At 44.4% G+C, this 12328-nt stretch overlaps 1 protein-coding gene across 1 annotated transcript; it reads left to right on the forward strand.

Annotated features, from left to right (window-relative positions):
* The first annotated feature begins 1855 nt into the window (after window positions 1-1855).
* Window positions 1856-2190, forward strand: LOC100520401 (CDGSH iron-sulfur domain-containing protein 1). Its single transcript, XM_003131057.4, has one exon. It carries the CDS (start codon window positions 1856-1858, stop codon window positions 2174-2176), a length of 321 nt encoding a protein of 106 aa, XP_003131105.1. The 3' UTR covers window positions 2177-2190.
* Window positions 2191-12328: the final 10138 nt, after the last annotated feature.

Here is a 12328-nt window from a genome sequence, read left to right on the forward strand (position 1 = left end):
CGACCCCTAGCCTGGGAACCTCCATATGCCATAGGTACAGACCTAAAAAACAAAACAAATAAAGCCTGAGCTGCAAATGCAGTTTGTACATTACCTGTATCTGTGGACTTTTTCCTTAGACACCACCTGGGCAGCTGATCTATTTCCCTATCAGAAGCCATGACATGAGGCTCTATGTGATGTTTTTCTACATCTGTAGGTTTGAAAAGAAACAGTTTTGAAAACCTGCCCCTCAGCACCTGGATTGCCCCAGAAATTTCCCAAATCGCAAAAGCCAAATCTGTTTTCTTCTACTATTAGAGTGTCTCATTTACCCTTCTAGGAGAAAGTGTAATAAAAACTGGAGAATTTGGTTCAGAGAATATATAATAAACACTTAAAACAATCCTATAATACTAGTTTTTATGAAAAGCGTATCAGGCCTAGGTTTATATATATTATAGATAGATTTATATATACAGCATAGTGCCCCAACTTTTATTCTCTTCTGTCTTTTTATTAGTAGATTAATAAAATGTTGGGTAAGAGCAATAGGAGTTCCTGCTGTGGTGTAGGGGGTTAAGGATTGGCATTGCATCTGAGGCAGCTCAGATTCAATCCCTGGCCCAGGAATTCCCATATGCCACAGCTGTGGCCAAAGAAGAAAAGAGAGAGAGGGGGAGAGCATCAGAGCTAAAACGGAGACAAAAGATCACAGTCTTTTAGTGTAATTACTTACAGAATCCTGAGGATAAATTTAACAGTACAGCTAACATCATACTTTCATTCAACAGGGGACAAAAAGGTCTGATGCTGTCTTTATAGCTTATTAAAATATTCATATTCATTTTTTGGGGAGTTCCCGTCATGGCAAAGCAGAAGTGAATCTGACGAGTATCCCTGAGGATGCAGCTTCAATCCCCGGCCTAGCTCAGTGGGTTAAGGGGCCAGCATTGCCATGAGCTGTGGTGTAGCTTGCAGACGCAGCTCAGATCTGGCATTGCTGTGGTTGTGGTGTAGGCCAGCGGCTCTCTCTCTGATTCGACCCTTAGCCTGGGAACTTCCACATGCTGCAGGTGTGGCCCTAAAAATAAATAAATAAAATTTTTTTCAGAGTTCCCACTGTGGTGCAGTGGGTTAAGAACCTGGCATAGTGTCCAAGAGGATGCAGGTTCGATCCCTGGCCACATTCAGTGAGTTAGGGATCCGGCATTGCTTGCTGCAAGCTGCTGTGTGGGTGGCAGATGTGGATTGGATCCCGCGTTGCTCTGGCTGTGGTATAGGCTGGCAGCTACAGCTCCGATTCAACCCTTAGCCTGGAAACTTCCATATGCGGAAGAATATGGAATTAAGAAAAAAAGAGTTTACTGCGGTAGGAAAACTCAATATTGCAGTCATGTTACATGTGTTGAATTCTAGACAGACACATTTAGGCTGCCCTTGAGGGGCCAGATTTATTTCTGTAAGAATAATCTGGAAAACTCCTGTTCTCATCGTGGCTCAGCCCGTAACGAACCCGACAAGGGAGTATCCATGAGGATGAGGGTTCCATCCCTGGCCTCACTCAGTGGGTTAGGGACCCAGCATTGCCCTGAGCTGTGGTGTAAGTTGCAGATGTGGCTTGAATCCCGCGTTGCTGTGGCTTGAATCCTGCATTGCTGTGATATAGGCCAAAGGCTGCAGCTCTGATTCCACCCCTAGCCTGGGAACTTCCATATCCCACGGATGCAACCCTAAAAAGAAAAACAAAAAAGAAAACAAAAAGTATGGGAGTTGGTGCCCTTAGGACCATCGCTTGTCGCCCCTTGACTCCCGCTGTCCACGCAAGCCGGTTTGTGCTCAGCGTCCTCTGTGCATCCTTGCAAGTGATGATGCCATGAGTACGACTTCCAGCCTACGAGTTGAGTGGGTCGAAGCGGATACCATTGCTGCTGGGACAGCTGCAGCTGGTTATCTAGCTTACAAAAGATTTTATGTTAAAGATCATCGCAACAAATCTATGGTAAACCCTCACATCCAGAAAGACAACTCCACGGTAGTACATGCTTTTGACAGGGAGGATTTGGGAGATAAAGCTGTGTACTGCCACTGTTGGAGGTCCAAGAAGTTCCCACTCTGTGCTGGATCGCACATAAAACACAACGAAGAAACTGGCGACAACGTGGGACCTCTGATCGTTAAGAAAAAAGACACTTAAATGGACACTTTGGATGCTGCAAACCAACTTGTCATGATGTTTCCCGATTGTTCAATTAGAATGGTTCACTTCCCCTGGGTTCTAGATGTGGTACATTGCAAACTACAGCTTTCGCGTTCAAGGCATTCGCCTTACTTGTTGAACCATCATGGTGCACATTTTGTTTACACGCAAAAAAAAGGAAAAAGTAAAAACCAACCTCATGGTCCTTGGGTTATTTTGGTCTTATAAGGATCCGTTTCTTTACATTTAAAAATGATAACATTGGAATATAGTTGTATGGTGACGTTAATGTATTAAATTATTCTCATAAAAGAAAACGAGTATGGAAGCCAATGAGCCCTGCTAAAATAAGGCTCCCAGCTCCACCGTGTGCTCACATCTACATCAGATATCACTCTCCCTCCTCTGGGATTATCTCAGCACTACACGTGGTGAATGGCTTAGTCATTCCCGATCCATGGTTTTAAGACCTAAGATTCAGCGTCATACTAGCCTGAGTCTTAGTCACAAATGCCAAAGTGTCAGTGGCTTCTCAAAGCAAAAGTTTCCTTCCTATGTGCAAAATGTCTAATGCCACGGTCCTCCTCGGAGTGGTGACTCGACGAAGGCTGCCTCCTTCTGTGACTCCTCTCTGTCAACGTGGTCACCACCAAAGGGAAGTTGATTATGAAAACCTAGACTTGTTTGTAACTGCCTTGGACCAAAGTGACGAAAGTCCCTTTTGCTCATGGCCCATTGGCCTCATCTAGACCCCTGGCCCCCAAATCCATTACAAGGGAGGCTGAGAATTAGGGGAGTCCATGGAGTGTTTGGTGATTCTACCAAAGATTGTTGACCCTACTATATGATTGAATTTAAAATTGTGAACCAGGGACGCAGCCATAAAAAAAAAGAATGAAATAATGCCATTTGCATCAACATGGTTGGGCTGAGTATCATACTAAGTGAAGTTAGTGAAAGTGAAAGACAAACATCATATGATATCACTAATAAGTGGCATCTTAGAAAAAAGGATGTTGAATGAACTTGTTTGCAGAACAGAAATAGACTTTGAAAAACTTACGGTTACCAAAGTGGACAGGTGGAGGGGTGGGAGGGATGGACTGGGGGTTTGGGACGGGCATGTGCACACTGTGGGATATGGAATGATTGGCCAATGGGGACCTGCTATAAAGCACAGCGAACTCTTTCCAATAGTCTGTGATAATCTATATGGGAAAAGAATCTGAAAGAGAATGGCTGTGTCTACATGTATAACTGAATCCCTTTGTTGTACAGCAGAAATTATCACAAGCTTGTAAATCAACTATACTTCAATACAACTTTAAAAAAATCAGGAGACAAGTTAAGGAATGCCACTATGTCCAGAGATGGCTGTACCAACAAGGTACCTGACAGGGATGTAACATTTCATTGCATCCCTGCATCATGAGCATTGCCATTTTCACATAAAATAAGATCTAAGTTTATACAATTTGTTTGTGACTGTTCACAAGGAAGGCAAATCCTACGTGCTTTCTACTTCATGTAAGGCAATGAGGTATGGTGACTTGGCTTTGGAACAAAGTTCTTAAAATAATATATCAGGCTCATCTGTTGAGGCCGTCCCTTCTGCCACAGCTTGCTATTGCCCAGTTCGCTACCTCTTATAATAGCAACCAGCTTTGAGCCAAAATAAACCCTCTAGTTGTTCTTCAGAACACCCCATCTGCCTCATCCTTCAACACCAGGGCTGCTTCCAGAGCTCTTAGTGGTCATGGCAGTGCATACTATACAGCAATTGTCACGTGGAATCATTCTATCCAGGCGAAAAAAGATATGCTCATTTCATCACTGTTGCAAGAATGCTTGAATTTTTTACTTCCACCCAGCAGTTTTCCTCATATCCCTAGCTTAAAGGTCACCTCTGGGGTGGTAAACAAAAATTCTCTAAAAACATTCCTTTGGGATCCAAATAATAGCAGAAGGGAGACGTTACAAAAAAACAAAACCAAAAAGATGTTTTACATCTTTTAACACATGTATTTATTCTATTTATATGCATGTAGTAATTATTTCATTATAGCCCTTTCCTTAACTCACTAGGGAGAAAAAAGGAAAAGTCGTATTTTTGTAAATTATCTTTTTATAATGTACGATTCTGGTAACTCCTTAAAGGGGCTGTGACCAAAAAGAAAAAAGAGGTTATAAAAGTCACATTGCTGTTCTCCCAATATTAGAAACATTTTGAAATATAGAGGTGAAAACATAATCAGAGAATGGCATGAAGTCAGCCCTCTTTCCTCTTACTAATTATTATTATTCTAGAATCTCTCCCTTGTGTTTTATGACGGCATCACATTCAAATCAAAGACCTAGGGCTGGGACATACCACCAGCTGACAAAGGTACCAAAGAGAAGTATTCCCTTCTTGAAATTTTTGCAATCATTAAGAAATGGTTCCTTGGAATCACAGATAAGTGAAAACACACACACACACACACCCATTTCACATGTCTACCCTACAAAAGATGTCAACATGTCTACATGTTTTCTTTTTACTTGATTCATTCACTGTTCAGATGGCTTTTGGATGTGAACTGTAGAAAACTGAATCCACATTGTCTTAAACAATAGGGAAGCTAATTGACATGTACTAAGTCTGGAGCAGTGCCTCACAAAAGCATTTGTGGTGAAGGACAGTTGTTGGTGGTATATTGTTTATTTTTTCCAATCCTGTGCAGATTGCTACATGGACCTAAGACTTGCACACAGTTGGCACCACTTGCAGCCCATCTCTTGGTTGGACAGCGTTCACACTGGTCAACTACACAAGTTCATTGGTCACGCCTTTAAATGTCATGGCAATGTCAAAGCACTGCACGTTTCTAAACACTCTCCACTTCTGTGTTTACGGCATCGTAGAATGTAACAAGCAGATCACCCTACATTTCGAGTGGCCTTGGTCAGGGATCAGGGAGGCATCAGCGTGATTCTTGCTCCGTTGCTCTGCTCTGACATCCTCTAGGTTGCCTTCCTCTCTATTCCTGCCATCTTTGGGGCTGGTCAGGTCATGGATGCGATGGGTCCAGTCCATATAGACACCATCCAGAAGGGAGAAAGGGTTCTTTCAAAGCTATACCAAAAAGATGGCATTCTCAGAGTTCCCACTGTGGTGCAATGGGTTAAGGATCTATCATTGCTGTAGCTTCGGCTCAGATTCCATCCCTAGCCCAGGAACTTTCATATGCTGTGGGTGCTGCCAAAAAAAAGATGGAGTTCTCTTGTGGAATAGCAGGTTAACCCACATTATCACGGCAGCAGTTCAGGTCCCTGCTATTGTGAGGGTTCAATCCCTGGCCTGGGAATTTCCATATGCAGTAGGCACAGCCAAGAAAAAAAAAAAAAAAAAAAAAAAAGCTATCCCAAAAAAACAAAGATCTCTCCCAGGAGGCCCTAACACACTTTGCACACATCTCATTGCCCTTAGCTGAGTGACATGTTATGTCTGTTCCTGGACCTAACAGACAAGGAAGATGGGATTATTCTTGGAAAAATTAGACTCACTCCTGGAGCTGGGGTGGGGTTCCATTCCTTGGGGCACATGGTTTGCACAGGAGAAACAGTCTTAGGATTAAAATTGGGTTTGTGTGGTGAAGGAGGGAGGGAGACATGGATGCTAGGTGGGCAATCACTATGTTGGAATTATTTGAGCTACACTGTCTGCATAATCAATAGTCAAGTGAAAGGCATAATTAAATGGTCATTAATTGAGTAGCTATGTATTGAGCTTGGGCTTGCAGAGAGCCTGGTTTGTCCTAAAACTCCAAACACCTGGGGAAGGGACTTTGTTGACTCAGCTTTCTCTAAACACCTGTTGCCAAGAGAAAGGATTTCATGGAACAAATCCAGCTGCTTAAGAGGTGTTTGGAGTTCTCTTGTGGTGCAGTGGGTTAAGGATCTGGCATCACTGCAGTGGCTCAGGTGGTTGCTGTGGTGAGGGCTGGATCCCTGGCCCAGGAACTTCTGCATGCTGCAGGTGAGGCCAAAAAAATAAATAAATAAAGTAGAGTCTAAGAAAACGTCACAACCAAGAGGCGTCTAAAGAGACATGACGAATATACTGTGGTACTCTAGATGTAATTATAGAGCAGAAAAATTTTGCTAGATAAAAACAGGAAATCTAAATAAACTATGGACTCCAAAAAGTGGCATAGGGGTTACCTGAAGCTAGAGAGGGATGGGAGTTATTGTTTAAGGGGTACAGGATTTCATTTTTGGATGATGAAAAAGTTCTAGAGATGAACAGTCGCAATGGTTGCCCAATGATGTGAATACACTTAACGCCAGTGCACTGCAGACCTAAAACTGGTTAAAATGGGAAATTTTATGTTGCACAGATTTTACCAAAATAAGAGTAATCATAACAGTGTGATATGTGTTTTAATGGTGGGATTACTCAGCTTAGCAATAGGTTTCGTTTTGGGGGTTTGAGGTTTGTTTGTTTTATTTTAATGGCCATATCTGCAGCATATGGGAGTTCCTGGGTGAGGGGTCACATTGGAGCTTCAGCTGCCAGCCTACATCGCAGCCTCAGCCACACCAGATCCGAGCTGCATCTGCAACCTGCACCACAGCAACACCAGACCCTTTAGCCCACTGAGCGAGGCCAGGGATTGAACCCGCATCCTCGTGGATACTAGTCAGATTCTTAACCCACAAGCCACAACGGGCACTGGCAGCAGTAGGTGTTGTAAGTGTCGGATGTGTTGTCTGTTCCCAGGGAACTCCAGCGTATGTTGAGCATTAATATTAGCGTAGTGTAATTCTAAGTGAAGGCTCAGGAGGTGTTGGTTAGTCAAGAACAGGGAAGCTTTCCAAAAAAGTGTAACTTGCAATCTTTCTAGAAGAAAGAGGCATATTTGGCTGAGAGGACCTGTTGGTGGAGAAAGGCAACATTTGATCCAACAACCCTCTGGGAAGAGCCAGGCTTCTAACTGATTTTGGATTTGATCTGCTTGAGTTGGATTCAAGCAGAGAGTGTGGTTGACGATGTGTGACCAGCCTTGTGGTTGCCACCACCCACCCACACCTTTGGAAAAACACTTCCCTGAATTAGCCAGATTTGAGAAAGCCATCTGTGTCTTGTCGGGACCCTCACTGATGCATGGAATCAAATTATAAGCCACCAAATTTGGATTCAGCCTTGGACAAAATTAAAAAGGAAACGATAGGTGACGTGAAATTTGTTGAGGAGCCGTTGGAAGAAAGAATATGTTGACATATCATTTGCAAACTCAAAATGTTGCTGATAAAATGAGAGGACAGAGAGAATAGATACAGGTCAGCCTTTCAGAGCAAAGAACAGGATGGAAAAGACAGGAAAGCATGTCTGGAAGGGCAGAGGGAAGCTACATTCCACAAGAAAAACACTACAGAAAGATTGTGAGTTGTGTCACTTGTGATACTTTCCTCTGTGAGAAATGTAGACCCAATTATTAAAAAATTTAAAAAGGGATTTATGGGCATTCCCATTGTGGCTCAGCGGTAACGAACCCAACTAGTATCCATGACGATGTGGGTTTGATCCCTGGCCTCACTCAGTGGGTCAAGGATCCAGCATTGCTGTGAGCCAAGGTATAAGACACAGACGTGGCTCAGAGCCCATGTTGCTGTGGCTGTGTCATAGGCTAGCAGCTGCAGCTCCAATTCGACCCCTAGCCTAGGGACTTACATATGCCATGGGTGCAGCCCTAAAAGAGCAAAAAAGGGAGGGATGGATTTATTATTTTACTGCAAGTCCAGAAAAAAAGGTATTTTCATGGCTAGGTAAATCCCTGATTCCATTATGTCCTCAAAAGCCAGGAGCTTTCCATCTCACTGGCACAAGAGCAAGGTCTCTCTGGGCCACAAGGTGGCTGCAGATATTCCAGGTATAACACACCAACCTAACAAATCTAGTCAAGAAAAAGTGTTCTGGAGTTCCCTTGTGGCTCAGTGGGTTAAGGATCCAGCATTGTCACTGATGTGGCAAAGGTTTAAACGCTGCACCAGGAATTTCTGCATGCTGTGGGTATGCCCCCCCCCAAAAAAAGAGTGTTTTGTCCCCAGAGTTTTCTGCTTTTAGTGAGGAAAATCTTTCCCAAACTCTTCATATCCATACAAGATACCCTTGTGTCTCATTAGCCAGAATTCAAGCCTATACAATTCTTTAGCAGAGTAATTAGGACTGTTACTTAAATTCATCATGGTTGACCTTCGGGATTGGGAGGGAGCCACAGAGTCAAGGCTCCGTCAGCAAAGAAAAGGGTGAGAATTTCTGATGACTCTTATCCAACAAGCTTATCGCAAGAAAGGATAATATAACATTGGTTCCTCAAAAGAGAGAATTTCTTGTAGCTTCTCCCACCTTCCCCCAAGAGATCCCCAAAGTCAAGATAAAACATTTTAGTGAGAGGAAGACGGGAAATTTCTCTTCTTCTCTGCATCCCTGCATTTAAGAAAGTGCATTGGGGGCTTTTTACTTAATCTTCTCCTGCTTTGACTCATTCGTTCACCAAATATTTGTTGAGAACTTACTATGTGTCCATCTTTGGGGATAGAACAAAAAATAAGACAAAGCCCCTGCATTCTGGAAGCTCACAAGTGACATCGGGAGAGTGACCATGGAAAATACTCTGTGTTATGGAAGAAGGACAGGTGACTACAGTCAAAGAATGGGCAAAGGTGGGCAGGAGCATTGGCTGTAAACTTAGTGAAGCCCAGGAGCCGGTTGCTTGATGGCTTATTTCAGCTTCTGACTTTAAAAGGAAGCTGCAAAGACCTTTCTAGGGTAAGAAGGTGGCAGGGAAGCAGGTCAAAACTTCTTTAGAAGTTTAGATGTTGTGTTCTCGACGGAAACCCTCCCTGAGCTGGATCTCAGGGACCTGAGTGGAATGGCAATGACCCATGCAAGACTCACAACAAGGCAGAGAGGGGCACAGCAGGACATCCCAGCCAAGGGACAGCACGGGAACAAAAGCTCAGAGTGAGACTCCCAGAGCCAAATGCACACACCTGTGAGATCCACCTCCCTTGGAGTAGAAATGTGTGGTGACGGAAGAGAGTGAAATGGGATCTAGAATTACTTCCCATGTAATGAGTTCCCAAATGAACAGTGCTAATGATGACCTGACTGTGACGAGGACGATGGTCAAGAGGAGGATGACAATGACTCTGATTGATGACCACGGTCACTTCCAAAGACTGGTAGGTGAGTGTACGTCTTCCCTTAGAGTGCCACCTATAAGAATTTGGGAAAGACCTGATCCTTTTGTCGCTTGACCCATACACCCTGCAAACCTCTTCAGCGCTTTTCCAGCAGGATGTTATTCAGTACACAGGATGTTATTAAATAAAGCTAAGGATTTGCAGTTGGATTTTCAACCATACCAACAGGAGCATGACCATCCTGTTCGAAAGGCTCCCGCTTCAGAAACTTGCACCACCACCCCCAAGTTAATGAGCTTTTCTATACAGAGTTTCTTCCAGTGTGTAATTACTGGCCTGGCTTTATATTATTTTAGGATAGTGTCAGCAGCTAATTGTGGTACAGTCTGAATGCTCTGAAATGAGCTCGGCTGAGTAGCAGAAGAGCTCAGCAAATTTAGGGCTGTGTGTGCATCATTTTTCAAGCCTATTGTTTAGCAGGACACTGAACATGGCAGATTAATGGCGGAGTCTAATTCAAAGGGCAAGCGGTCATGGAACCCGACCTGCCTCCCATTTCACTTTGAACTTCCTAAACTGCTCATTCCTTGGTTCCTACTTGCTACCCTCAACTCACATTGGACATTTGAGTTGCCCTAAATGCATGGGGAAGCCTGGGGTCCTGGCAGTGCTGCAGGTTCCTTAACAGAAGCATTTATACCCTACTTCCGGTTTCCATTAAAGGGAGGGAACTCCTTTTCATCTCCCCCCCTCCAGAGGCACAAATAAAGGGAGAGGAGTTCCCTGGTGGTGCAGCAGGTTAAGGACCCAACGTTGTCACTGCTGTTGTCACTGTGGCTTGGGTTGCTGCTGTGATTTGGGTTTAGCCCCTGACCCAGGAACTTCCACATGCCTTGGGTGTGGCCAAAACAAATAAATAAATAAATAAAGGAAAATTTTTCTGGCATCTTTTTTTTTCTTGCTTTCGTTTTTGGCTGCCCTGTGGCATATGGAGTTCCAGGGCCAGGGATCAGATCTGAACCACAGTTGCAACCTACACTGCAGCTGTGGCATTGTTGGATCCTTTAACTCACTTTGTGGGATTGGGCATTGAACCTGCATCCTGGCACTGCAGAGATGCAGGATCCTGTTGCATCACAGCAGGAACTCCTTCTGGCCTCATTTTTCTCCCTTTGTATACTATTCCCTGGAGTATAGGAGCACACTATCTGCTGGATGAGTTTGGGAAAAAGAATGAAGATTACTGCCAGCCGGGAGTTCCCATTGTGGCTCAGTGGAAATGACCCCAGCTAGGACCCACGAGACTGTGGGTTCGATCCCTGGCCTCACTCAGTGGGTTAAGGATCTCATGTTGTTATGAGCTGTGGTGTAGGCCATGGCCGCAGCTTGGATCTCACATTGCTGTGGGCTGTGGCATAGGCCGGCAGCCGTGGCTCCAATTTGACCCCTAGCCTGGGGACCTCCACATGCCACAGGTGCTGCCAGCCGCCACCATCCCTCACTCTTTCTGTTACTGCAGTTCCTGGGATATAGATAGCTTTTCTCTTCCAGGAGATAGGCACCTCGCCCCTGCAGTGCAGGCCTGCACTGACTATGGGCAAGGTGTGTTGCCCCAACAGTTTTCCCAACAAGTAAGAAAATAAGGTAAATTCCACATTTTTATTTAACCAAAAGCTGTAACATAACTATAGTGAGAGGATGGGGGGAGAGGACACAGTGCGACAAAGGTAAATACTAACCCGTATGGGGAATTAATATGTCGTGTCCTGTCCTACATTTTTGTGCTGTATGGATATCAAAAATGTAGGACAGGCTAAATGCCAGAAGAAAACCACTCTCTTAAGTGGCTGCCAGTGGGGAGAAGAACCAGGAAGAGCAGGGAACTGTGGATGTGTGAGTGCTCAGGCTGCCATAATGAAATACCACTTAAACAGCTGAAATGCATTTTCTCACTGTTCTTTTTTTTGGTCTTTTTAGGGCTACACCTATGGCATATGGAGGTTCCCAGGCTAGGGGTCAAATTGGAGCTACAGCTGCCGGCCTATACCGTAGCCACAGCAATGCCTGATCCTTAACCCACTGAGCGAGGCCAGGGATCAAACCCACATCCTCATGGATACTATTCACATTCGTTACCATGGAGCCACAATGGGAACTCCAATTTTCTCACAGTTCTGGAAGCTGGGAACTTCCAGATCAAGGTGCCAGCCAATGCAGGCCCTGGCGAGGCTCTCTGCCTGGCTTTTGAAGGCCACCTTCCCACCAGGTCTTCGCTTGACACAAGGGGAGAGAGAAGACCTTGGAGAGAAGACACTAAGATTAGTGTCATAAGGGCACTAATCTTATCAGATCAGGGCCCTTCCCTTATGACCTCATGTAACCTTAATTCCTTCTTTAAAGGCCCTATTGCCAAATGCAGTCAGCCTAGAGATTAGCACATCAACATATACATTCTCAGACCTTAGCAGAGGATTTTTATGTTTTGTTGGCAAATCTTAAAAAAAAAAAAAAGAGTCCCTCTTCAACCTAAATCAAAATACCTTAAAAAAACAAAAATGGAGTTCCTGTTGTGGCTCAGTGGAAATGAATCTGACTAGTGTCCATGAGGACGTAGGTTCGATCCCTGGCCTCGCTCAGTGGGTCAAGGATCCAGCATTGCCGTGAGCTGGGGGATAGGTCGCAGATACAACTCGGATCCCATGTTGCTGTGACTGTGGAGTAGGCTGGCAGCTGCAGCTCTGATTTGACCCCAGCTAGAGAACGTTCATATGCTGCACATGCGACCCTATAAAGACAAAAAAATAAAAAGAGTCTCCAATCCTAGCTTTATACAAGTTCCAGTCTGCCTCCTCTAATTCAGCTAGACACAAGGGTGGAAAGTCGGAGAGATGGGAAAGGACTTTGATGGCAGAGTTTAGCTGTCCATTGTAAAGGTTTCGGTTTTATTTGGGCATAATTGGA

This window comes from Sus scrofa, chromosome 11 (genome assembly GCF_054392235.1).
Source record: "Sus scrofa isolate SSC_HxYL_T2T_F1_AM1 chromosome 11, Sscrofa_HxYL_maternal_Yorkshire_Landrace_v2.0, whole genome shotgun sequence".
NCBI lineage: Eukaryota > Metazoa > Chordata > Mammalia > Artiodactyla > Suidae > Sus > Sus scrofa.